The sequence below is a fragment of the Equus quagga genome, chromosome 2 (assembly GCF_021613505.1).
Source record: "Equus quagga isolate Etosha38 chromosome 2, UCLA_HA_Equagga_1.0, whole genome shotgun sequence".
Taxonomy (NCBI): domain Eukaryota; kingdom Metazoa; phylum Chordata; class Mammalia; order Perissodactyla; family Equidae; genus Equus; species Equus quagga.
The window spans coordinates 165,798,562-165,825,452 of NC_060268.1; the positions used below are offsets into that span (position 1 = coordinate 165,798,562).

A 26,891-nucleotide genomic window follows, 5' to 3' on the forward strand; every position below is an offset into this window, starting at 1 on the left:
CCTGCCACAGCGTGGCTTGCCAAGCAGTGCCGTGTCCGCACCCGGGCCGCTGAAGCAAAACGTAAGAACTTAACTGCTGCGCCACCAGGCTGGCCCCAACCCATTTGGTCTTTATCCATAAAGTATATTGCCTGTGTGTTATACAATATAGGCATGTCTCCTGTTGCATGAATCTGCACTGCAACACTTTGTGGTACTTTCCTTTGTGGAAAAGAAAAACAACTCAGGGGCACATAACATTTGCCAGAAATTGTTAGTTGTCTTTTCATGTACCCTATTTACTTATCTAGTACTTTACGGTTGACAAGAGCCTTCACATCATTGCTCTCCCCCGCTTTGAGGTGAGCCCAGGACTATGGCTTCCATTCACAGAGAAGGTAATTGAATCACAGAAATATTTAATGGTTTGCCACATGGCTATTTCCTCAATTCTTAAACACCATCATTGTAAGACATACCATCGGTTTAACAATAAGTTTTGAGGAAACTACCATACTATGTATGCATATTGCTTATAAGACGTATCTCGGTGTTTCTGAAACATTAAATTACATGCATTTGGAGGAAAGAATATGTATCTTAAAACTAAGGAAATATGGTAAGTAACAGAACAGCGACTTAACTAGGCGATCTAACTCTGAGTCATTGTGGATAGATCATTTACCTTCTCAGTTACATTGTAAACTCCTGCAAGACAGGATAATTTTCTACACTTTTTACGTCTATCTCTTGAAAAGCTTAATGTAGTGACTTCTGTACAATATGCTCTCAGTTGATTGATAAAAGGGTCTGTTTCCTCTAAAAACAAAAACTAAAAGAAACCCATGTTTTTGATTCTTAAACTTCTAGGTGCTAAAAATTCCCAGGTAATATATTTGGAAACTTCCCAGGAGCTGCATTTAATCTGTTGTTTTTGGTGGCATCTCGTTAGGTGACTAAGGATTGACCCATAAGATTGCCTTTCTAGGTTTCTTCATCTAATATTATTGCTCTGGAAGACTAAGGAAACTTTAGAAGCCTCGGGGGTCTATGATCTAAAGTAATATCTCAGGATGAAGCTCTAGATGAAATTCAGGATGAAACTCTGGAAGTCCAGAGTTTCTCGTAAAAGAGAAAAAATCTTCAACATGTTTGCATTAACACACACAGCCTAGTTTTGTTTGAGTGTCAGGTGTAGCACGGCTGGACTTGGGTCTCCTTGAGTTCAAAGTTTAGACGGCCACTTGTGAAAGTAAGAAACCAACAAATAAAGCAAAGAAAGCAAAACATCAAGAAAGAACATTATCACCTGGAACCGCGCAGAAATTAGTTTGCCTCCAATCAGAGTCACTTTTTGTACGAGGGGTAAAAAATTCAACTTTTTATCCCAATCTTGGTTGAAGCGGTTAAAAAAAAAGTTTTTCCAACTCTGTGAAGTAAAAGAAATTAGACCCAATTGGCCGTAACTGAGCTTCCCATCGGATTATTGTGTAAAGTCTCCTTTTATTCTCCCCAGAGTGGATAATGCGTGTTCATTGTGATTTATCTGGAGCCGGTTTCTTTTACACCCTCTGCCTATATAAAGTCAGCTAGGACTGGGGCTGGAGATTTAGGGAGCTTCTGGGAGGCAGGATCCACAGTCCGGAGAGAATGAGACAGTTGGGAACATGAGAAACCGCATGTGTCACTGACGCTTCCAGGGGTATGAGTCCTGCTTTTTGCCTCTCAGGGCAGACGAGGAACCATTAGGAACAGGGGCTGGCGTTATCCATCTCCCTTGGAAATTCCCCTCAGGACTGTGTATGCTGCTTTGTTCTCGCCCTTGATTTTAATTTCTCACTCGTGTTTCTGACCTAGAATGCCCGGGGCTGGGGCCCTAGCAGGACTGTGAACATTTGGCCAGCTTGGGTTGGCCACCTGGCAAAGACCGGGTTCTGAGAAGCAATGGTGACGAGGGCCTTTGTCCTGTTGGCCGTCTTTGCGGAAGCCTCGGCAAGAACATGCACTCCAAATAAAGCAGGTATGCCCTGGTGCGAGTCCGTTTTCCTGGAAAGGAAAGTTTCCTGAAGCTTCTCCTTTGCAAAACGCAGAGCTCTGCGCTTGTATTGCTATGAAAATGCAATAATGTAGCCAAGGAGAAGCCCTGAAGCTCCCCGATGCCTGGCGGACTTTTTCCACAGGAAGTAAAAATGTATTGGATAAACAGACTTTTTAAAATTAGAGAATGCTAGATAGATGGCTAGAGAGACAGACAGAGAGAGGGAGAGAGATAAAGATAAAATTTCCAGGTTTTTTCTATTTGATTGTTGAATTTCTGTCCTGCCATAAACTGCTATTTCACAGTGTTGGGCATGAAATGGACATTTTTTTATTTTAACTTATGTGTCCATTTTCATGGGATTAAAAAAAACTATATATTATGATCTCTCCAATCCATCCATTCTGATTTCATAGCTACACTCCTTAAAATAGGTTAGAGTTTAAAAGTGGCCCAATTTTGAATACATGTTAAGTATAGTGCAGATATTACACAAATGTATCCAAAACTGCAAAAGTGGAACTTCAATGACTGAAATTTGGGGAAAACTTTCATCACAGCTCGTAAAGAATAGCAGGGAAGGTATTTTTAACTAACTGCTTTGCGTCTTTAGGTGTGGCTGGAGCCCATCGCATGTAGATTAATGTGTTACCATATCTGATTTCAAACCATGTATATCCTCTTTCTAGATGTCATTCTTGTGTTTTGTTATCCCAAAACCATCATCACCAAAATCCCTGAGTGTCCCTACGGATGGGAAGTGCATCAGCTGGCGCTCGGAGGAGTGTGTTACAACGGGGTTCATGAAGGAGGTTACTACCAATTTGTAATCCCAGATTTGTCGCCTAAAAACAAGTCCTATTGTGGAACCCAGTCTGAGGTAAGTCCAGGCCACACACTGAAGAGTTGCTAAAATGAGGCAACACCTCAGAATGAGACGTCTGCCGGCCACCCTCAAAAGGATTCAGAATTCACCATTTTCCTTTTAAGAGTCTATCCTGAGTCCCAAATTTCCTAGGATGTGTTGCTTAAATTCTTCTCCTCTGCCTGGTTGAAGTGACTCTTGGCTTTGAATCTTATTCTCCTAATTTGTTGCCAGAGCCAGCTAGGCCACCTTCTGTGTGTAGAGCAAAGTACCCACCCTACTTCCACCTCACTTGGAAGCAGTTCACAGGCTGCCATCCTGCCCGGGTGGATGGGCAAGCCAGCCTCTGCCCGAGCCTTTGAAGTGGTGAGGAAGCGCGTTTGGAAGGGATTTAAAAGAGGGACCAAAGCATAACCCAATTCATAATTTGCTCTTGTGAAGTATTCAAGACAGGTAATCAGAATTAGAAGGAACCACAGACATTTTCTTGCCTAGTATCCTTGTGTGACAGAAGAGAAATCTGAGACATCCCAATAAAGTCACTAGTCTGTGGCCACAGAACCAGTAACAATGTACTCACGAAGCGAGGTTAGTTCTGACCCCAGGGCTGATGTCTAGCATTCCTACTGCCTTGACTGCAGGAGATTGTAGGTCTACTGCATCTCAGAAGATGAGAGTAAAGAGCTCCCAGGACCACCACCTCCTCCTAAAGACCTGCAGGGGAGGAAGACACTTCCTCTTCCCAAATGTGGGTTCGTCTGGCTGGAGAACGAATTAAATTCACATGAGACAGAATAGCAAGAGAAAATTAAACAAAGCTTTATGAGGAACCATGGCCCGGGGCCTTTCTTCAAGAAGGAAGAAAGGGCACCGAAGAAGTGGGGTGCACAGAGTGGTTATATACCCCCAAACAGGGTGTTTCACATGTGATTGAAATGTCCCTCCCAGAATAGTCACAAGATTGCCCTGTCGGCACAGCGCTTGATGGACACAGCAGGTAGTGGTCTGCTGTCTCAGAGGGCGTAGCCGGAGGCAAGTCGATTGTCTGGAGCTGGGCGGTCACAGGTGAGCGCAGCAATCGGTTCCTAGCCTAAGGAAAGATGCTTAATCCTTAAGAAATGCCAAAGTTAGGAGGGGGAGGGAAGTCAGTTACAGAAGGTTACCAGACAAGCACAATAAAATGCAGATTTTAAGTCCTTGCCTTTGGTATTGATTAAGAGTTTCTAGAGACAAGGTCATCTCCTTTCTTCTTCCTGGTACAGAGAGGGAGGCACCTTTACAGACAGAGATTTACTTTACAAATCTAAGTGTCCTAATAAAGGGCAAGTTCATTCCTCAGAGCCTCCTTCCCTGTCCCAGTTTATCAAAAGCAATCAGCCTCAAATAATCCTGATGCCAAAGAGACATATCTTGGGGTGGCCAATTTCAGGTCCCCACAGGCCCCACAAGGATTCATTGATTTAGTGGGAAGAGTCATAGGCATAATTAACAACAACATCTTGTCTTTGAGTATCCTGGTAATGTGAACTAGAAATCATCTGTGTGGGTTTAAATGGATTACTTCTCAAGTGAATGTTCAAGATCTCTTCTGACTCTAATGTTCTGTGATTTTTAGAGCCCAACATGTCAGAGGAAAGGGTCTCAGAAATCATGTCACGACTAGAAGAAGGAAAGAGCAAAGAACTAGAAAGTAATGTTCTAGAAATGGAAGATGGGTGAAGTGATTCACATAAGATTACTTGGATAGAAAAAATGGATAAAAAGTTGATGTTGGGAAATAGAGATTTCTGAGCCAGTCTATTTTGGTCAGAAGCCTAGTGGGTATAAGGATTTATTTTTAAGCGTACAACATTCAACCTAGATTATCTTAAACAATCTTAGTTGAACAAACTCAAGAACTCTTTACAAAAATTATCAGGCCACCCACAGACAAAAAGAGTGAGTGTTACTGTCAATGGCAGGCATTCAAGTCTCCCCATTGGGTTTTTTTCTGAGCCATCTTCAATCACTTTTCCCAGAATCCTCATTCTCTTGGGGGTACTGGCCCACCCTAACTGCCTTCTTTCTTTCTCCAGTACAAGCCCCCCATCTACCACTTCTACAGCCACATTGTTTCCAATGACAGCACAGTGATTGTAAAGAACCAGCCTGTGAACTACTCTTTCTCCTGCACCTACCACTCCACCTATTTGGTGAACCAGGCTGCCTTTGACCAGAGGTAAGTTGCTCTGAGAGTGGAGGGCTGGCTGCTTTGTGCGTGTTCTGCAGTCCCTGTCAATCAGGCATGTTTCAGTCCTTATGCAAAATTCTCTCCCCTTTTCAGAGTGGCCACTGTTCACGTGAAGAATGGGAGCATGGGCACATTTGAAAGCCAATTGTCTCTCAACTTCTACACTGTAAGTGGTCTCTAGGTTCTCATTACTGCCCTGTGGCCTTTCCAGGAGAGGATGGGATGCCTCCTTGGGATTTGCTCTTCTCTAAGCTCTATGAAGAGGCCTATTCTTGAATTCAAGTTGAGATGTAAGCTTTGGTCTGGCTTTAAGCTCCTTAAAGACTAGATGCAGGTTCATAGACTGGATGGAAGAGCTAAAAGATGCTACAGAGAAAAAAGGTCAACCTTCCCATTTTACAGATGAGAAAATTGAGACAAGAGGAATCCTCTGAGTTGCTGAAGGTCAATAGACAGTGAGACAGCCAACATCTAACTCTTAATCAAGATTAGTTTCCACAACAACCCACCCCAGAGATTTATATTTAGGATCTAGCTCTTGTTAAAACATCTGGCACAGAGTGAGCTTCCTGCCTGGGACAAGGCTAAGCAGAGAGGTTGGGGTTGGCCGCTGCTGCCTAGTTCTTTGGTCTCCAAACCTCTTCGGTCAGTGGGTTTCCTCATTGTCTAATCTGGACATGTTACCTTTATTGGCATAAAAGTTAAAGGCACACATTATCTCTCTCAAAATAAAGTGCTCCAGAAAAACCAAATATGCAGTGGCCATTAGCCTGGCTGCCCTCCTGTTTAGAAGGGGTGCTTTGTTTTTTAAACCTGTGGCTTCCAGAGAAGAGGCATACACATAGTGACCCTAGCCCAGCTGGCTCTAGGAAGACACAGGCAGAAATAGAAAGCTTTACATGGAACGTTAGAACTGGAAGATATCCTTAGAGGCCATTATGTCCAACCCATTCATTTCACAAAGGAAACCACTCTTTTACTTGGAACTCCACTGACCTTGAAGTCTTTGAACTTGCCTTACTGGCTCCCTGGAAGCTATTAACCCTGCTGAACTCAGAAGGTGAGAGCTAGAAGGGATCCTAGAATAACCTAGTCTATTTCACAGATGAGGATCTAAAGCCCAATGAGGAAATGATCTAAAAGGCCAAGATCCCACAGGTGGCTTGGAGCAGTACCCAGTCTGGAACACAGATCTCCTGACATTGGTTTCTGAGGCATATTTCCTATGAAGCGAATGAAGCTTAAGTTTCATGAAACTTCTCTTGCACAGGCCCCTTTCAAGGCCCTCTGTCTAATTTTGTATTCAAAATTTTGATTCTTTTAATTAAAGAGGGCTCTCTAAATATTTAAGCTTTAAAGTCTCACAAAACCTAGATCTGCCCCTGGCCACACACAACTAGTCATTAAGTCCTGAGAAAAGGAATACCATACAGCCTCTTGACCTATAATCAGAGGGGTTCATACAGTGTGGACCGCTAGGGTGATGAAAGGACGGCCAAACCACTGTAGCAACTGATAAAGTTTGTCCATAAAGGAAAATAGGCTTCATGAATTGACAACAGTCTCAGGGGACGTCCTGATGAGAGGCTCTCTTTACTGCTAAGCCCCTGTCTAGAAGAGCATGATTGTTGTTTCAACCAGATGAAATTATAGATAAGATGCTTCGAAGATTTTACAACAGCTGGAAATGGAGAGGCACCACGATTTTCAAAAATCGTAACCCATCATCAGACGTGTTGGGCTAAGTTTCAGACATAAATATGAAATCTTAGCACTTTTTTAAGAAAAAGCAAAACAAAAATTGAGGCATGTTCTCAGCATCACCCAGGCCATCCTCTGGGCTAGACAGACAGACGTAACAGGATGTTTCCTTGAACTGTTCTAGAAACAAGGATAAAGCCTCCCCTGGGGCCCACCAAGACCCTTACAGAACAAACAACCTCGGCAGAGATGGGGCTCTGATGTTACAACAGAGACTTTGTACTGATTAACATTCCCACCATGGACATGGTTTCCTATGTCTGACCCACGCTTTTGGTATTATTCTTCTCCCCCTTTCTTCCACTTTGAGAGCATTCTTGTGCATTTCTGAAGCAACCACTGCTCCCTGCATATATTTGCATCAAATTACTAGAGACAGAACTGTGCCCTAGATTGCACAATGGAATCAATGCACTGCTAATAGCTTAGGATTCCAAGAGCTCCAAATGCTGGACTCCAAAACCACTGGTTCTACTCAGCATGCTTCCTCTCTTCTCTCTCTACCCACTCCCACTCACTTCTACCAATGGCCCATGGTTGGTACTCTTGGGGAAAAGTTGTTTTGACTCCCCATCCAAACTAAGGGAAGGTGGTCAACTTGCAGAAGTAGACTAGCATTATAGTTAAGAAAATAGGCCTTGACATCAGACCATTGGTTTGAAGCCTGATTCCACCATTTACTAGTTGTGTGACCTTGGGCAAGTAAGGTAACCTCCCTGGGACTCCACCTGTGCATTTGTTAAACAAGGGTAATAATAGTAATAGTACATACCTGACAAATTTGTTATGAAGATTAAATGAAATAATTCTTATGATGCACTTCGCACAATGTCTGGCACAAGATAAGTGCCTCAGAAAGTAGTCATTCTCATGGTTGTAGCCTTTGACTTCATTTAAAGTGGAAACCCTGAGAGCTCCTGACACCAGCATTGTTACCTTTATAAGGTTGAGCATCAATGCCAGTGTGGGATTAGGTTGACTTTTATTCAGTTGAAATGGTACTCACCATTCCTCCTAGTTACACAGAAGCAAATGAAAAAGCTTGGGATGGAACAAATGCAAGCAATAGAGATCAACACGACTTTCAGAGTCAGAACAAACCTCAGAGGTGATTAACCTTGACCTTCCACCCAAAGCCCAAAACTCTTCTGCGAGACTGCTCAGTGGTAGGCTCACCACTTCTTCCAAGGACAATAGCAAGTTAGGCCTTCTCATTTTAGATGAGCGTATGAAATCCGACACCCTGAACTCCAGCCCATCGGTCCTGTTCTGTCTTCTGAAATAATAGGCTGTGATGATGCTGCTGACAGTCCTTCAAATGTCTCAAGCTTTTCCTTCCCAAGCTAAATATCTTGCCACTGTTTGTGGTCCACACATCATCCTAATCACTCTTCTCTGAGTGTGATCCACTTCGTCAATGCGCCTAGTAGCAAGTGGAGCCCAGAATTGAAATGTTGTATTCTGGACCTTGTCAGACCAATGCAGGTCAGAGGTGATCTTCTGGGTTCTGGAAGACTCTAAGAACATGGTCTAGGATAATATTAGCTTTGGGGCAGTTTTCTTCCACCGCTATCTCACATTGAGCTTGTGAGCAAAAGCAACCCCCAGATCTTTCCCACATAAACTGCTGTTAAACTAGATATATGCATCCTAACTTGTGTCACTAGCTGGTTGTGACTCAACCTTTTGGTCAGACGAAGGGACTAGATGGCACGATTTTTCAAGGGGCTCTTCCATCCCATTCGATGAATGAGTTACTACTCATTATGTGGCGTTTCAATGTTTCCAAGGATGCCAAAACAAACTGTCTGGGTATTGGAGAGTAAGCTATCTGGAAAGAGGTTCCTAATTGTTCTATTATAAAGAAATTAGGGGAAAATCACGCTGAGCTTGGCTTTAGCTGTTGAGTGGAAAGTGGAGAAACTGACCATTAAAGGTGTTTTTTATTTCAGAAATTGAATTAATGGTGCAGATTCTGTTCTCTACTTTGTAGCGTAATCTGTCAGGTTCCTCTGTGAGCAGAGACATTATTCCAATGTTCCAATTTTCTGCTGGCTGGTCCCTGGGAGATGGAGCTGGGAGAAACACCTCTAGCTAGACTGAGGACAGCATTGTGGTCCCCAGGTTGGGCCCCCCATTTGGAAACAGTCTCTTTAAATATAATAAATCTCAAAAAACAATAAGGAATGGGGCTGGCCCCGTGGCTGAGTGGTTAAGTTCGCGCACTCTGCAGCAGGCAGCCCAGTGTTTCGTTAGTTTGAATCCCGGGTGCGGACATGGCACTGCTCATCAGACCACGCTGAGGCAGCGTCCCACATGCCACAACTAGAAGAACCCACAATGAAGAATACACAACTATGTACCGGGGGGCTTTGGGGAGAAAAAGGAAAAAATAAAATCTTTAAAAAAAAAAAAAACAATAAGGAATATTAAAAACCTCTGTAAATCTGCCACTTCAACCTGCATATTAAGCTAGTAAATCACTTATGATTAAGAACATTATGGTTTAATTATTACAACCATTTAAACGGTGCAGAGGGCTGACAGATGGGAAGAAAACAATTGATTTCTAGGTCACTGAGGCTGGGAGCCCTGGCTGGACCTGCAATCAGTAAAATAGTGTAAGAGGCACTAGAAGTTGATTCTGAGTCCTCTCAGCTGCTTCTCTGAATTTGACCCTTAGGGTGTTAAAGTCCTTTTTAGCTAGATATCCTTGCTGCCACTGTCTACCTATGGCAGTCCTGTAAATCTCCAAGTCCATGAAACAATCTTTTAACCAGTATCTGGTCTAAGCTTTATTTTTCTATTACATAAAATCACCATTATAAAAACATTTCTGCAAGGCAGACGAAGGTAAAAGTTATTCCCATTTTGCAGACGGAGAAACTGAGGCCCAAAAGACTGACTTGCCTGTAGTGTGTCCCACATTAGTGGTGGGAGCTAGGATTAGCCCAGGATCCTTACCCTTCCATCATCATGCTCTTGTCTCTGGAAGCTAACCTTGGAGAGTAGTTAAAGGTCGTTACTAGAGTTGAGTGAATGCAAGACTCAAAGAATGGAGAAATCAGCCTCCTTTGGGTAAGTCAACTGCAAACCCTGTAATTATTCCTAATAACTCACCCCCACCTGCCTGGTGAAGATGGCAGGTGAAGACCACACACACCAGGCCAATGACCCAAGGCTGCCACTCCTGCTCGCAAATTGTGGCGATGACTCCCTATTGCATTTAGAGTTGAAGTCACAGTCTTCTGCACACACCCTCACAGCCCCTCTAACTTCATCTCCTGCCCTCCCGCCCCACCTCCGCCCACCTCCCCCTTTGCTCTCTCATGCTCCAACACACTGGCCTCCTTGCTGTCCTGCCAGGCACACTCTCACCCCAGGGCTTTTGTCTTGGCTGAAGTATTCTTCCCTGGGTGTCTGCATGGCCCCCTTCCTCTCCTCTCTCAAGGCTTGCCTCAAATGTCACATCCTCAATGAGACCTCCCCAACCGTTGCATTTAAAACCGCAACTTGTTACTCTTCACACTCCCAATCCTCCTTAACCTGCTCTACATTTTTTACAGTTTTCCTACATAATGTACTATATTCTATCCTAACCATGTAATTCATTTACCTATTGTCTATCGTCTGTCTCCCCTGCTAGAATGTCAGGTGGTTGGAGACAGAGATCTTTGCTTTGTTCATTGGTATATCTCAGTAGACAAAACATCCTGACATAGAGACTATCCCAACAGAGAAAGCAGGGCCTGACACATAGTGGATGATGGATAAGTTGTTGTTATTGTCATTGTTGTTAACTGTACTGGGAATAAGCTCATAAACTTTCCAACCCAGGCTGGAATCTGCTCGGGCAGATAGTAGAGGAGCAAGGGCAAAGTGGGGTTGCATGTGTTTGGTCCCCATGCCTTTGGGTGATTCAGTAAAGCACAGTGCTTCAGAATTCCCGGATTCTACTTTTTTTCCATCAGCGAGATCTTGTTCCTGATTGGCATAGATGAGACATACAGTATGTGTCTCACTGTGACCAGCAAATCCAGCCATGGGATGTCCTCATCTCTTCTAAGATGGCACCAGCATCCTAGGAGGTATAGTTTCTCTGGTCCTGGAGGGCCTCACTGTGGTCTCATGTGCCTGTGCCTTTGGATTGATTTCCACCCCCACCCCATCCCAATTTATCTGCTCCTGTCAGAGCCAAGTACTCAATCTAGGAGGTCATAATGCCCAATGTCAATTTCCTTCCCAAGAATGCCAAGTTCTCCATCAAGAAAGAAGCCCCTTTTGTCTTGGAGACATCTGAAATTGGTTCAGATCTGTTTGCAGGGGTAGAAGCCAAAGGGTTAAGCATTAGGTAAGTACATTTCCTTCATGTTTATATCTTTAAATACAAAGAAAAGAAAAAAAGACCAGTTGAGTGACTTTTTAATCACCAGATGCTTCCTACAACTCTCTGGCTCAAAGCGATGTATTTTGTTTCATTTGCAGGTTTAAAGTGGTTTTGAACAGCTGTTGGGCCACACCCTCAGCTGATTTCATGTATCCCTTGCAGTGGCAGCTGATCAACAAGGGGTAGGTACCACTCTCCAGAGCACAGGGCTAAGAGGTGGGGCCAGGTACATCCAGGGCTAGTCTGGCTTGGGGGAGCTTGAGAGGAAGACGCAGAGCCTCCTGGGGATCAGCGCCATCTCCTGTGCTTCCAGGCTGAGTACCGATACTGGGAAACGATATAGTGCTTTCTAGATACCAGGTACTGTTCTGAGAGCTTTATCATATATGAACTCACTTACCTTACAATAAGTAGGTATTATTACTATCATCACCATTTTCCAGATGAGGAAACCGAGCCACAGGAGGGGTTAAGTAACGTCACATAGTTAGTGAGTGTGTCTGTGTGTTTTGGGGGAAGTGGATTCAAATCCAATCAGTCTGACCCCAGAATCCTGGTGAGGACTAAATTAGATAATCCATGCAAAAAGCTTAGCACGTAGTACCTACTCAGTATCCTATTGATTGAAATAATATCATTGTTTTTATTATTAATTCAGTAAATAATAGGGAGCTCTTGAAATTTTTGAGGAGACTGACTTATTGGAATTACACAACAGAATGGTGATTCTGGAAGTCATACAAAGGACAATTTAGAAACAGTACGTGGACAGTGGGAAGATCAGATTAGATGCTGCAGTAGCTAGAGCCAAAAGTGATAAGACCTGAAGTGAAGTATAGCCAAGTGAGGGGAGAGGTCATCCAAGGGAGGGAGAAGCCATAGGAATTTAGCAACCATTTGACTATGCGGTGGAAGGAAGGCCAGGACGAGAAGTCTGAGGAATATGTGACAAAGACGGCTCTGTATTGTTGAATCTGTGGATTCTGAAGGTGAGGAATTGTTTGTTGAGGGCTGCTGGGGAAGGAGCTTTCTGAATAAAGGAGTTTGGTTTCACCTTGAGTTCAAGGATGACATGCTGAGTTTGAGATAAGAATGGTCTAGAAGCACTTAGAATTAGAACTTTGGAAAACAGAGGAGAGATGGAGCTGTACTAGAGACGCAGGCATCGTCCACCCAACGCACAGCGAACACGGAAGAGGCCATTCCCCAAACCAAAGCAGGCCCTTGTGCCCAAGTGATCACCAGAATCCATCAGGGCTAAAGAAACCCTGGGGCCAGGGACAAAGATGATTAGATAACAAAGGTGAAGTCACTTTGGATCTTTAACTACTTATTTTTATTTAACAAACACTTACACAGCACTTACAACATGACACATTGCTCTTCATAGGGGCTTTACAAATATGAACATTTAAATTTCATTAAATGCCCTATAAAGTAGGCAGTATATTAATTACTATTGTATAGATGAGCCAACTGAGGCACAGACAGGTTCAGAAACTTGCTCAAAGTCTAGAGCGTGTATGGGGATGGAAGACCTGGGGTTCAAACTCAGGCAGCATTACTTCCTGAGCAATGTGGGTAGGACAAGCCAGGAGAGCCACATCTAAGCAACCCAGCAAAGCTCCCTGCACAGATGGGAGCTTAGTTTGGATGCTTATTTCACATCTGTCCTTGAATGATTTATTTAGGTTCTGTTGACGATGACACAATCAAATGGTTTCAGGGAGATTCTGAAATAAATTTTTGACTACAGAGACCTGAAATTACATTGGGAACCTCTCCAAATAAAGGCCACATGGGGACAAAGACTTCAGCCACACAGTGGAATCATCTCCCAGCAGAAAGTTCTGGTGCTGTTGCTCAACTGACCAATGTGTAATAGAGCAGGAAAAGCAATGCTTGTGGCTTTGGGGTAGTCCCTACAGGCTGTCCTCAAATTCTAGTGTGCACAGGACTTACCCAGGGTGCCTGTTACACATGCGGGCACCCTGTAAACCTACCACATCAGAAGGTCCCCCGGTGAACCCAGGGTATCTGCATTTAAGCACAGCCCAACTAAAGGAGCCCTGGCCTATTTCCACATTCTGCCTAGTGGAAATGACCCCTTGAGATTGGAAAGGCATGTGCAAAGACCAGTGCCAAAGGGGAGAATTAAAAGTCCACTCCCACAATCTCCCAGATGCTTTCGGTTCACATTGTGCCCTTTTGGAGGAAAATCTAGTTTTCAAGACAGCCTGGAGAGATTAGAATAGATATATTATTAGGAATTTTGATCCTATGAGGCAAAGGAGAGCCCTGTGGCGACCATGTGAAAACCACCCTGTGGGCAATCCATCCAGAGACATCTGTCATGAAGGGGAAAATGCCACAGCCAGCGCCAAGAGGCAGCGGTGCCAAGGCATCTAGGACTGCCCATGATTCGCCTCCTCCCAGCCCCCGACAAAGCTCTGCTTACATTGTTTTCCGTTGGCTGACACCAGGCCTTGGCACTCCAGCTGCAAGGAGCTATTTTAAGGACTCACTTCTTGAGTTCATACAAGGATCTCAGGTTGATTGACCAAATGATCCTCCAAGAGTTTTGTTTTATAACTTGGAAAATGCCCTCAGCTCTGTCCCTGCTCAAAGGCCACCACAAACAGAGCCAGCTTTTCACCCCTGGTCCAGATATGAGGCACAGAGTTCTCTCCTTGTTTCACTCACTAACTGTCAGAGATGACATTCCTTCAGTCCTGCCTCTAATTGGGCCCCTAATGTCCGGTTCTGATAGAATGAGGCTGGAGAAGGTACATCTTGAAAGCTCGCTGTGGTAACCGGACAACTCTCCAGTGTGTGTATTGAGTTGTATTGACGACAGAGTCAAAGAGACATTCCAGGAGGGGCGGTAACATTGAGGTCCACTATGGTGCTGCCCTCTGGTCTTAAGCTTTTGGACCCATAGAGCTAATTCCACAGAGGACAGACTCTGGTGCTCCTTCTCACCTGCAGACAGCAAGCCCCCACACTCATGTGGGCCTCGCTGTAAGTTCCCAAGAATGGTTATGTCTGTTCCCAACACCTGGTTGAACGTCTGGTATTTAAATAAGAAATGAGTATGTGTTTGGTAAACGAAAGAGTATTTTGCTTAAACCAGGATTTTCAGTCTCAACACCATTGACATTTTGGGCTAGATCATTCTTTGTCGTGGGGACCGTCCTGTGCATCGTACAATGTAGTGTAGCATCCTTGGCCTCTACTCACCAGACATCAGTAGCTCTTTCCCTCAATGACAGTCATGACAACTACAGTGCCAAATGTCCCCTGGGGGGGCAAAATGGCCCCCAGGTGAGAACTGCTGTCTTTAACAAATGCCCATCTGAGTCATCATTTTTTCTTTTATTGCAATTATTACCTTTGGGACTTTGGGACTTCTCAAATATTACGTTCTCAATATAGAGAATTTGAGAAACACACAAAGATACAAAGAAGAAAACAAAAACTCTTCATAATGCCACCACCCCACAATAGCCAGTGTTAACATTTAGATGGTATCCTTCTAGCCATTTTTTCTGTGCTTATATTAAAAATTTTATACGTTTTACACATTTTTACAAAGGTAATTATTTAACATAAAACATATAGAATTTAAATAGTATAATGTAAATTTAAATTCCCAGTGGCAAAACCTCATGATACACACAGAGAAAAGTGTTAGGTATGACCTGGACTTAGGTGGCTGTGGCAGCACTTTGAGAAATGCTGTTCCCAGCACTGCTGTCTTTAGCTCATACACAAACTGGGAGTCTGTACACGTCCCAGTCCTTCAGAGGGCTTTGTCTCAGGGATTTGACTTCTTCGGGACAGAGGTGTGGTGACTTACCAGGTGTGTGGTTTCTCATAAGTCGCTCTCCAGCTGCTGTACCCTGTCTATAGAATGGGGATGACCACACCCGTTTCAGCTCCTCAATTTGACCTCAAGTCCTGAGGCTAAGTGAGGTGCTGCCAGTCAAAGTCCTTTGAAAGATAACATGCTGTATGAAAGCCCAGGGCAGTGTTGTTGTCTGTGAACTTGCCTCAGAAGCCCTTGCTGGAGTTCATAAGGTGACACTTTCTCCTCCCCACCCCTCCCTTCACCCCTCTCTGCTTCAGCTGCCCCACGGATGAAACAGTCATCGTGTATGAGAATGGGAAAGAGCACAGGGCGACCTTCCAATTCAATGCCTTCCGGTTCCAGAACATCCCCAAACTCTCCAAGGTTTGGTTACACTGCGAGACGTTCATCTGTGACAGTGAGAAGCTGTCCTGTCCAGTGGTGAGCCACCTCTTTCTGGAAGGAGAATGTTACCCAAGGGGGTGGGGCAAGGGGGGCCGGTATTTGAGATGCTGTATTTTTAGCTGGGAAACTGTAACCAGACCAGTGTAGGTGTGTGCTGAGGACATTCTAGAGGAAAGGGCACTGAGCATGGGGGCAGACGTTCCAGGCTTTGTCCACCCTGCCACCAAAACAAGCTACACAGTCTGGCACAGGTTGCTTAACCTCAGGAAACTGGTTTTCTCACCTTTAAAGATAGAGTGGTGATAAGTGAAGGAGGCCCTTCTCTCTTCAGGGAGCAATGTTAACTAAAATGAAAGTGATAACAGATATGAAAGTGCTTTGAAAAAGCACAAGGAAAATTCAAAATCTAGGTGGTAGCAACGGGCTCTGGATGAAAGTCAAAAGGTGGGTATTTTTAGCCCTTGATTGGCCAGCCTGAGGGTCCATCTCTGGGACTGGAAATGGACCAGAGAGAAGCTACAGAAATTCCCGACACCCGGTCACAGCTGATCTGACCGAGAGAGAGGAAAGGCCCAGAGGTGGCAGTCTGGCTTCACAGACCTGTTTAGTGTAGCTCATGCTGCGGTGGGGGTGAGGGGTCAGTTTCCCCTCTGCATCCCCCACCAAGAATTTGCTGCAGAATCAATCAACATGAGCAGCGAATTCAGGTGAAGATAGTTTTCCACTGTGACCTGCTGTCAATCTGCTCCTTAGAGCAGTGGTTCCAAAGTGTGGTCCACAGCAGCTCAAGCACCACCTGAGAACTTGTTAGGGAGGCAAATTCTCAGGCCTCCCCTAAACCACCTGACTCAGAAACTCCAGGGTGGGCCCAGCAATCTGGGCTTTAACAAGCCCTTTGGGTGATTCTGAGGCATGCTCAAGTTTGCGCACCACCGCTTTGGAGATCTAAAAGTGTTCAGCCCTAAACTGTTACCTGCTGTGGTCTGTTTGGACTAGAGACCTCGCTGAAGGGGGACACGGTGTTTCTGAGGAGGATACCTGCTCACATCGCCTATAGTAACCATTAGAAATAAGCTTATAATCTCTCTTCCTTTTGATTCATTTGACCAGGAAATGGTCATTTATGAGCACAAATAGAGAAAAGGAAGGGAGTAGAGAGACATTTAACAGCTGATGAAAGGATAATTGTTGACACTACATTTAAAAAAGAAAAGAAAGGGTCTGGCCCCATGGCATGGCACTTAAGTTTTCTGGCTCTGCTTTGGGGGCCTGGGGGTCACTAGTTTGGATCCCGGGCGCAGACCTACATACCGCTCATCAAGCCATGGTGTGGCAGCATCCAAGATACAAAAAATAGAGGAAGATTGGCACAGATGTTAGCTCAGTCACAATCTTCCTCAAGCAAAAAGAAGAAGATTGGCAACAGATGTTAGCTCAGGGCCAATCTTCATCCCCAAAAAAGAAAAGAAAGGAATGAGCCAGAACACATTTTGCAAGCGTCTACTTCTCAAATCACTGTGATGTGTAACTGTAGGTAAAAGCCTTACTTCTTACCAAAAGAAATTATGTCACTCCCTCCCACACCCAATGACCTCTTTCAGGTGGACATCTTCCAACCTGAAGAGTTGAAAAGTAAAGCTTTCTTCTTTTTCCCAAGTTAGAGGAGGAATGAAAGATGTCTCTCTGGGTTATAAAAAAAAAATAAGGTAACCAATTATCTGTTGACTGGGGAATCTTGACTCCATTTAGTTTGTGACATGTTCTGTTTTGTTTTTTAAAATCTCTTGTCTTTCCTCTCTTGTGTTTGCTTCTCATCCCACCTTCCAACCTCCTCTCCCCTTCTTTTCTCCTGGTCTCCAGACTTGCGACAAACGGAAGCGTCTCCTCCGAGATCAGACAGGGGGCGTCCTGGTCGTGGAGCTCTCCCTCCATAGTAAGTTTCTCTGTTTTCCAAATGGCTGAGTTCTCTATGGGCTGCGTCCACAGGCACAGCCAGTTTGAGCATGTTAACTAAATTGCCAAACCAGTCCTGCCTGTAAACACAGCCTTTACCCGCAACTGGAGTCTTCCCAACACAGGGGTGGGTGGGGAGGGAAGGCGTGATGGGGAGAGGGGGTAATAGTTGATGCCAAACCAAAGAGTTGAGGTTTGTTAACTACTCTGAAAAGTTCCATCTGTGGCCTAAATTCCAATCCCCCAAGGAATTAGGAGGTGCTGAACTTCCAGACAGAGCATGTGGTCAACAATAATAACAGAGAATGAAATGTATTGGGAACATCCAGTGCAAGTCAACCAAACTTTACTGACAGCCAGGGCTGGGCTTGGTCTGGGCTGGGCACTTGGGTTTCAGAAATAAAGACCCACATGGGTCCTGTCCTCAAGAACTTATCATCTAGCAAGGAGAGCGATGTTAAATGCGAAGGGAGATTACTATTGATGGGGGTGGGGGAAGGCGGGGTGCTACGGGCGTATATGGCAGGGGGATTCAACCTGGTCCAGGGCTTAGGGAAGACTTCTGTCGGTAATCTTTAAGTATGAGCTGAAGTGTGGTATGACATGAAGGGTGAGCAAGGCCTGTGAGAAGGCTGGGGCCTTTAGGAGCTACATCTTAGAGGACAGTTACCACATCAGGATCAGGGGCCAAATCCAGCTGCCTCTTGATTTTGCATGGCCTGCAATCTGAGAACAGGTTTTACCCTTTTATGTGGTTGAAAAAAGTCCAAAGAACAATATTTCAGGACACATAAAAATTGTATGAAATTCAGATTTCAGTGTCTATAAAGTTTTATTGGAACACAGGCACCCTCACTCATCGAGGTCTTGTCTCCAGTTGCTTTCATGCTACAACGGCAGGGTCAAGTAGTTGCAACAAAGGCCAGGTGGCCCTTAGCTGCAAATATTTACTATTTGGCCCTTTCCGGAAACTTTAACAACCCCTGCCTTAAAGAGCAGAGGAGGAAATGGTGTGAGATGAAGGCTTCGTAAACCCTGCTGTAAACTTTGTCCTAAAGGCAATGAGGAGTCTGTTGGTTTAATCAGGGGAGGATACAGCCAGGTTTCAGATTTGTGTTTTAGAAACAGCTCTGAGACTTCTTCCATGATCTTTTCTTAAACCTTCGGCCTTCTCTCTCTTTCCTCACTACAGGCAGGGGACTCTCAAGTCTCTATAGCTTCTCAGGTAAGGAAAAGAGACACTTCTGGGAAATGTCATGGCAATATCTTTAATGGGAAGATGTGTGTTTTAAAAGAAGTTTACCTTTGGCCCCAGCAAAGTCTTTAAGAACTGAAAGTTACTCCTTAAAGTTCCGCCTAGTGGGGAGGAGGGGGATGGAGGCGGGGGTGAAAATGATTTAGATAGCAGCCAGGGGAGCCTCTCAGAGGAAGAAACATGTCAGCTAGGATGGAAGAGCTCACCTCAATGATGAGGAGGAGGCAAGTATGCGAGGGAGGAGCTAGGATAAGACAGTTCTATTTATTAGTAAACTCACAGTTGTAGACTTTGCTCTCACAATTATAGGAAATCATGTAAACCAACTTTTTAAGACTCCAATCCCAGATTCTCATTTCTAAAGGAAGTTCTACAGAGAAATGTACCATCACTGTATTGTAGAAGTTCAGATTCTGTCTGTCAGAGGTCCATAACCTGGGTTTGTCTGTTGGGTTCTCTGTACTGATGCAAGTGAGCTAAAGAAAGCCCAAAGGATGAACAAAATTGACTTTGTATAAAATGTGCAGAGTTTTATGAAAACTCACGTAACAGCCCTAGTTGACTCTTTTGTTGAGTTCCCTCTTTGTGGTGTTGTTCTCGCTCTTTGTGGAACTGCTCCTGTCTCCTTTCCTATCTGGTTCACAGATGTTCTCTACCACCTCATCGTGATGCTGGGGATTTGTGCTGTGTTATAGACGACAGCCTGGCAGGCAGCTACAGCTCCTCTACCAAGATCATCTCCTCTGTTGATGACAAGCTCACATTTATTGTGCTGCCAAAAAGAACAAACAGAAGACCGTATTGTTGGGGAGCAGAGAATAGCACTTTGCCAAATATGTGTTCCAATGATTTTTGTGAATTTCAGTGATTGTCCTTCTTTGGTGCCCCACTTCCTCTTGTGACTTCCTGTGGCTCTTAGATCCTGCAGTCCCTCTCCTGTACCTGGCGGAGGAGTTTCCTTGCCCCATTCTCAAGTCAGGGCTGCGGTGGACTCCTTTGACTCCTTTGACATATATAGTACTGTTAAAAGACCAGCACAGCCAACCAAGTGCAACTGAGCATTTTGAGGCGCATGTCGGGCATAACCACAAAGTCAGTGGTAAGTACAGAACACAGAGGAATAGCCAACTTTGCTGAAATGGCCTTTGTCATCGATGCTGTGCAACTCTTTTCTAAGAACCAGGGCAGAGCCACCAGGTAGGGGGTCCAATCTTTCAAACGATGATATGGGAATCAGAGAGGAACACAATAGTTTTGCTCAAACCTGAGTAATATAAAGGAAAACAGTTATTGAGAACCCTGCAGTGCTAACCTAATTTGTTTTTATCATAGGACTTCTTAAATATGTATAAACATTATATAGATATAAACTCATTTTTGTAACTGATACATATTTCTAAAATCAAAGGAAAATTATAAGTTAATTAGGAATAAAGCAACAAAAAAGAATAAAACTCACATTGACATGAATTTAACATCATAATGTGGTCTTCCCTAAATGAAACTGCCACTTGCAACATGACTAGGGAGTGACCTCCATGACAGGGTCTCTGCAGCTTGTTAACCCAATCCTACCGTATACCTTGTGATGCTCGACGCTCTCACAATTTTTTACTATTTGCTCGACAAAGAAATCTTCATTTGTACAGAATGGTCTGACCTCATTTAGCCTTTACTTCAACATTCAAGCCTGTATCTGTTTTTGTTCCATTAACTTATAATCATTAGAATCGAACCAACAAAAAAAGTCAGAAACACAAATGCAAATATGACCACTGGAATCACGTGGTGCCACACCCTGATAACACGGCCACCCCAGTGATCCAGAATATGTCAATATTAACGCTTTACATTGTCAACAAAGTAAAAACAGCACAAAACAATCCTGGCGGAGAATTGGCAGATCCCTGAGAACGTAAGGTGGACCCCAGTTTGAGGCTAGAAGCTGGAGTGTAACAGAAGCCAGAGCTCTAAGTTCTTTTTCTTAGTCTTGTACAGAGTTAATTAGTAGGCTTATAATTTGAAAACACATCAGTTTGTGTCTCTATATATAATGTATTTAAGAAGTTTTGAGATAAGTAGTTTGATGGTTCTTTTACAATTGTGTTAGTGAATTCAGAAATTAAGCTGGTTCTCCAATCTCTGGAGACACGGAGTACACGTTTGTTTAGCAATAGCTAGATTAAAACCACTCAGTATAGTCTAAACTGGGCTCAAAACTGGTGCTCCAACCAGGGTGAGATCTTGTCTTCCTACAAATTCTGAATTTTTGTAATCAGAAAGGTTAGAAGACATATTTTATTGGTTCTAATAAAAAACTCTTAAATAGCATACTGTTAGCCATAGTCATAAATCCTTGGCTGTCAGAGTAAAACAACGTTGTATTAGTTTTGCTTTATTTTATCATAATGCTTAATGATCTTGTATCTCTACCTGGTACTATGAAATAAATAAAATGCCTTAAAATAAATAACCTATGACTGCAGCTCACAGTGGTAATATATCATGTTGATGGCCAATTCCTCAAGCCTCCCAGGGGTTGATACAGCTAGGGCTTCTTAGACTCCCATCTGTACCGCAGACTTTCTATCATTCTATCCTACACTCACATTTCAAAAATTCCAGTCTTGAGTTTCTGATGCAAAGAGGCAAAGCCATTTTGTATGATTAACATTTAGGGGGAAAAGCTTTTGGTCATCCCTGTCTCTACCTTCCTAATGCCCCAGCACACAGTGTGTTTCGACTTTAGTTAACTAACAGCCCATGGAGTCAGCTTGCCCTTCATGTCTCTTAACTTCTCTGTTAAAGAATTAAGGGAAAGCACTCTCAAAATAATCTCTCTTGTAAATTCCCATTAGTGCTAAACATAAAACAGACATTTAGAGAATGTGGAAAGAGAACATTCTCCCTTAGGTATTATTGGCTGGCACAGAAAAAACACTGGCTATAGATTTTAGGAAATTGCTCTTATCAAAATTCCTGCTTTTGATCCCTAAAGACTCTCTCTCTCTCAAAAGCTCGAGTAATATAAAGGAAATATATAAATACACACGTATATACTGAGTACACACACATAAATCTCTCTCTATTGATCTATTGATATAGAGAGATTTATATATGTGTCGCGTATATGCACTTGTATATGTATATATGTGTGCATGTGTATGTATATATTTGCACGTGTGTGTATGTCTGTGTGTGCACATGTGTGTACATATGTTTTATATGTTTGTGTGTGTGCAGATGCCAAATGTTTATAATATTGAATGAAGAAGGCAGAGGTAACAAAGTCTTTATTTTATGAACCTAACTTACATAAGCATGTGGGCTAGAGAACAAACACACATGCACTCCACCCAAATACAAAGATGGGATAATAACAGACGATCTCCATATCCCACCCCATCCCTACATCTGTGTATCATTTTCTAAGGCTTTTTAAATGTAACAATATCGGATTGCTTAGTTATGTCTACACTTTCATACATACCTCTATTAGTTCTTAATATACTGCATTACTACTATATATGCTGCCTCCCTCCAACTAAATGGAGAGCTAAAGATTAAGGAAAGTTTCATGTTTTCTTCTGTCCCCCAATGTGGTACTTAGCACAGAGTAACTGCTTAATAAATGTTCCTTGTTCATGTCCATATGGATAAAGGATGAATAGATGGATGGATGGATGGATGGACAGATGGATGGGAACTGGGCCCTCTCTCTAAGAGACCTCATAGCAGAGGTTGCCTTGTTCCCTTTAATGGTGGAATAAAGTGTTTCAGATCCAGAAGCCCAGATCCCCAACAAGAGAAGACATTATGAGACATGAGAAGATAAATTTTGGCCCATTGTCTCCATGCTAGGGTAGCAGAGGACACACCCCTGTCCCTTTCATATAAATGCCTTCTGCCTTCCTTATTTCTAAACATCAGTCAAAAGCTTTCAATCCTTGACACTGAAGGCCTGTGGAGAGGAGCAGAACCTACCATCAAGAAAATGGAATCATGTTATAGAAAATAAAGTCTGTGAAAATCCTAGAGTTTAGTCCCCCACCCTGGGCAGAAGAAAAGTCCAGCCGACAGAAGCACTTAGGAGCTTGGTGGAGATGAGACTGCAAAGCACTTCCCTTGGCTCCTATTTAGAGTCCCGCCTCCTGAAGAAAGGCAAGAACTCCACCAAACCTTCTGTAAAATTTGGTATTAAAGGCTCTCAACCCACCAAAACGTAGTTTATTTCCCTATTCAGAGCTCAACAATATCTCCACAAAGGCAGCTCACAGGTCAAGCAAAAAAGAAAACATTCTCATTGGTTTCCACTTCTTCAGTCATAGGAAATTCAACAGGAAAAGGTCTCAGACACGATATATCATTTAAATCACTCTGCCATATTCAGAAGCAACCACACAGAAGACAATCTGGATGCGAGGAGCCGCAAGAGATAAAGCAAGAAGTATTGTAAATGCATTAGTGGTTCAGTAAATCTATTAAACAACATGGGATCCTATTTGTGTAAAGAGGGAAATATTCATAGCAGAATGGATAGAGCTCATCTTTGCTGGACATTTAAAAAAAAAGTACTTCGTAACTGAATGAAAAATTCTATTTAAAATTCTAGCTTTGACTGCATCCTGTGCTCAGTGGATAGGAAAAAATATATACAATAAATTGAGAACAGGACATCATCCATTTGGAAGCTGCAGTGCTCAAAGGAAGTTAGAACCAGGGACCAGGCCTTCTGGTAACTAGACTGCAGGGGTCCTGTCTGCTTGGAACCCCCCGGGTCGGGTTGGCTTTCAGTGCTTGCTCAATCAAACCTTAAAGCTTCATCTCCTGAACACATTCTGGAGGTGCCTTCTCATATGCATTCCTATCTCCTTGCAGGCTATTTAGCTGATAAGGAAATAAGCACTAAAGGTTAGGAAGCAGCCGCCTTGCACAGGAAGGTGGGGTGGGTGGGGCCTGTCGGCCCAGGCTTTGTTCTCCTGCTTTCCCCTCGCCCAGAATGAATTGGGTTCGCTGCAAATCGCAAGCTAATAGGCTGGAAATATCTGGCAGCCAAGGCAGGCTTACTGGCAGGTCTGGGAGCAACAGCCCAGCCCTGGCCCCCCAGGAAACGAGTTCACCACATCCAGCTCTTCCAGCTCCAAGTGTGCTTTGGGCCACAGAACTCAGAGTGGGAAGAGGAGGCCAGCTAGATGGCTCCCCCTACTGGGAGATTGACTCAACACCCTGGAAGTACATCCCCTACATGGTATATTTAACGCACCTCACAGACTTTCCTGAGACCCCACAGACATCTTCAGAAAAGACACTCACCTCAGAAGATCTCTGGGAATTTAGCTTCTTTCTCAGTAAATTCAGGGAGTGGAATAGTGAAGCCTGCTTTGCCTTTCAACCAGAAAGTTGTTTGTTCTCCTTTCCCCTGTGGGAGGGAAAGGAGAGCGATGGTGACTCAGAGGAGAGGCTGCCTGTGAGATGTGGCCTCTGAGCAGACGACTCAGTCTCCCGTGCTGCTTACTGAAAACGCTGTTTGTAGCCAGACCCGCAGCTAGGCAGGAGCTGCCTCAGTGAGGAAAAGGCCTCGTTGTGGATGAAATCTTGATGACTCCCTTGGGCTTTGGTGATGAGCCTCGATGGACAGTCAGCAATGGCCTAGGGGTGAGGACCAGTGGGAGCTAAAGTTTGTTGCAAAGAAAATCTTTAAAAGATAGTAATGAAGCCTATTGGCTCTTACTATGAGTGGGGCACCAGGTGAAGCCCCTCACATGCACGTTCACATTTAATCCTCGCATCCACCCTTTGAGGGCAGTATTATCACCATTCCCATTTTACAGATGATAAAACCAAGCCCCCAAATCAGACAGCTAGTAAATAGGGGGACAGGATTCAAAGCTAGGGCTATACTGCTGCCTTCTAGAAAATTCTTCCTCTTTCCTGAAGTCAGTTGATCAAATACAGCAAGCCAGGAGCAGGCTCAGCAAATGAGGAGTTGATGCCACCCCCTCACCTTTCACTTCTCTCCCTGGACCCCACTCCCACCCAAACACCCAATATCTTAGTAACCACCCACCACTCCTACTGTGAAAATCTCCAAGATGTTGTTGAGAATATCCCAAGAGGAGCCCCCCCCCCCCCCAGCCCCAAAAGGGCAGTGTTTATCAGAAAGAAGATCACGGTAAGTTTCAGTAACAGACTGAAGACCAGGATGGAGGAGAAGGCAGAAGGAAAGGGGAGAAATATTTAAATGTATAGAGATGAGGTCCTAGTACCCCCAAACCAGTGGGCTTCTGTCTCCCCTGTGAGCTTCATGATTCCTGGGCTTGTATTAGCTGTTACTTTGTGTGGGAGACGAGACTGGGGTATTCAAGGGGAGGCCGGGAGACCATTAGTGGCAAAGAGAAAGGAGGCATCCCATAAAGGGTTGGTCTAGGTGGGAGACAAGGTGTTTTCTGTCATAGATTCCATGTCTGACTCTTTGAGGGAACCGTACAGTCCTGTCTGAAGGAAGAAGACCTAGAAACACGAGCACCTCCCAATGGACCTTAGAGGTCTCCACACACCACAGCGTGGAGATTCGTTCATCTTGTCAAGTTCCTCAACACCTCCATCAGAGACCCCAATGGGGCAGGTGGGGTACAGTTTGCCAGGTCTTACCTTGACTGGAGTGGTGCCTCTCTTCTGCAGATCATACCCTCCCAGCGCCAGCAGGGCACCTGCAGTGCTCTGAGAGACGTGAATCCGGAGAGCTGCCATGAACCAGTCATTGCCTAGTTATCGCCTTGATCATGACTCTCACACAGGTGTCAGCAGGACAGGGGCTGCCGTGGAGGGGAATGTTGCACTGCTCAAAGTCTCTCATTAAGCAAATCACAGACAACCTCTCTGAAGTCTGGGACCCTTGGGCTGGGACCCCCAACCATCCAAGCATCACTCAGACACTCCTGGGTGCTGCTCAAGCTTTAATATACTCACTTTAGAATCAGAAGGCAGAACTGACTCCATATCCAAGTTGATACTCCTCATGGAGGGAAATCAGGTGGGCTCTTCAGGCTTCTTAGGATGATACCAGAGCCGAACGTATCACTGAAAATGTTGTTTGTAACCAGAACTGCAAACAGAGTCAGGTTTGGAGCCTATACAAGCAGTTCCACTTTCAAAATTTATCCTGAAAATCTTGATTTACAAGCTAAACGAGGGGTTAAAATCTGTGTTTGAGATGTGGTGGATTAAGTTAAACAATGACATAATCAGAGGGGGAAAACTTTTTTATGTGTTTTTATATATTGTGGGAAATTTACATATTCGAGAGAATGTTAACCTAAACTCTTTGAAACTTAAATCACTGAGTAATTATTTTTTCCAGCTGATAAATGTCTCAGCTGATAAATGGCATACATGTGTCTCGCAATAGTCAATGCAATAGAAATTACTGTAAAGCAAAATAGTATGATGTTCCCCGGAGTTCTCGGCCATTGATTTCTTTTGCATCACCAGAACCATTCTCTACATCAGGGAAGAGCAAATTACCACCCATGGGCCAAATCCAGCCCACCACCTGTGTTTGCAAATAAAGTTTTATTGGAACATGGCCACACACATTCAGTTACATATTGTCTATGGCTGCTTTCACACTACAATTGCAGTTAAGTAGTTGTATCAAAGACAATGGCCTGCAAAGCCTAAAATATTTATTGTCTGGCCCTGGACAGAAAAAGTTTGCAAACTCCTGCTCTTCATTTAAATGATCTTATTGTATGTGCACCTGACTTTAGAACGGAAAGTCTTAGAAGGAGTAAGTCGTGTGTGTTTACACAGCTCCATAGAGAGAACAGTACAAAACCTTGTCTACAAAGCTTGTGATCAGTGTTGTCTCGAGTGGATAACGATCTTATTCTCCAAACGGAAAACTGTAGAAAATGCAAATGAGTCCTCTCAAAATACTCTCTGGTGAAAGAGAGCAGACTGGAGGGACAGCAAGACTGTGTTTGCAAAGTGCTATAAATGATACCCACACAAACTGCTACTTTCCATTCCGGATGCCACGTTCACAGTGTCTCCAAACAGACAGTATCTAGGCATGGTGACTCCCAGCACGCCAGCCACCACAGGGCCTACAAAGGGAAGAACAGAAGGGCATACCCAGTCTGCATTTCCCAAGGACTAGACCCCAT

At 44.0% G+C, this 26,891-nt stretch overlaps 2 protein-coding genes across 2 annotated transcripts in view; one reads left to right on the forward strand and one right to left on the reverse strand.

Moving 5' to 3' along the window:
• The first annotated feature begins 1,923 nt into the window (after nt 1–1,923).
• Nucleotides 1,924–19,437, forward strand: TECTB (tectorin beta). Its single transcript, XM_046653264.1, has 10 exons — nt 1,924–1,999; nt 2,707–2,897; nt 4,958–5,100; nt 5,206–5,278; nt 11,121–11,224; nt 11,359–11,442; nt 15,389–15,551; nt 17,376–17,448; nt 18,661–18,693; nt 19,369–19,437. The coding sequence occupies exons 1-10, from the start codon at nt 1,924–1,926 to the stop codon at nt 19,416–19,418; spliced, it is 990 nt and encodes a 329-aa protein (XP_046509220.1). The 3' UTR covers nt 19,419–19,437.
• Nucleotides 19,438–19,902: 465 nt separating this feature from the next.
• Nucleotides 19,903–26,891, reverse strand: part of LOC124235248 (guanylate cyclase 2G-like) — a 53,722-nt gene continuing 46,733 nt past the window's right edge. Inside the window, 4 exon segments of the mRNA XM_046652834.1 lie at nt 19,903–19,987; nt 24,037–24,142; nt 25,375–25,466; nt 26,733–26,831. Of these exon segments, the coding sequence (XP_046508790.1) occupies nt 24,038–24,142; nt 25,375–25,466; nt 26,733–26,831 (296 nt within the window). The 3' untranslated portion in view covers nt 19,903–19,987; nt 24,037.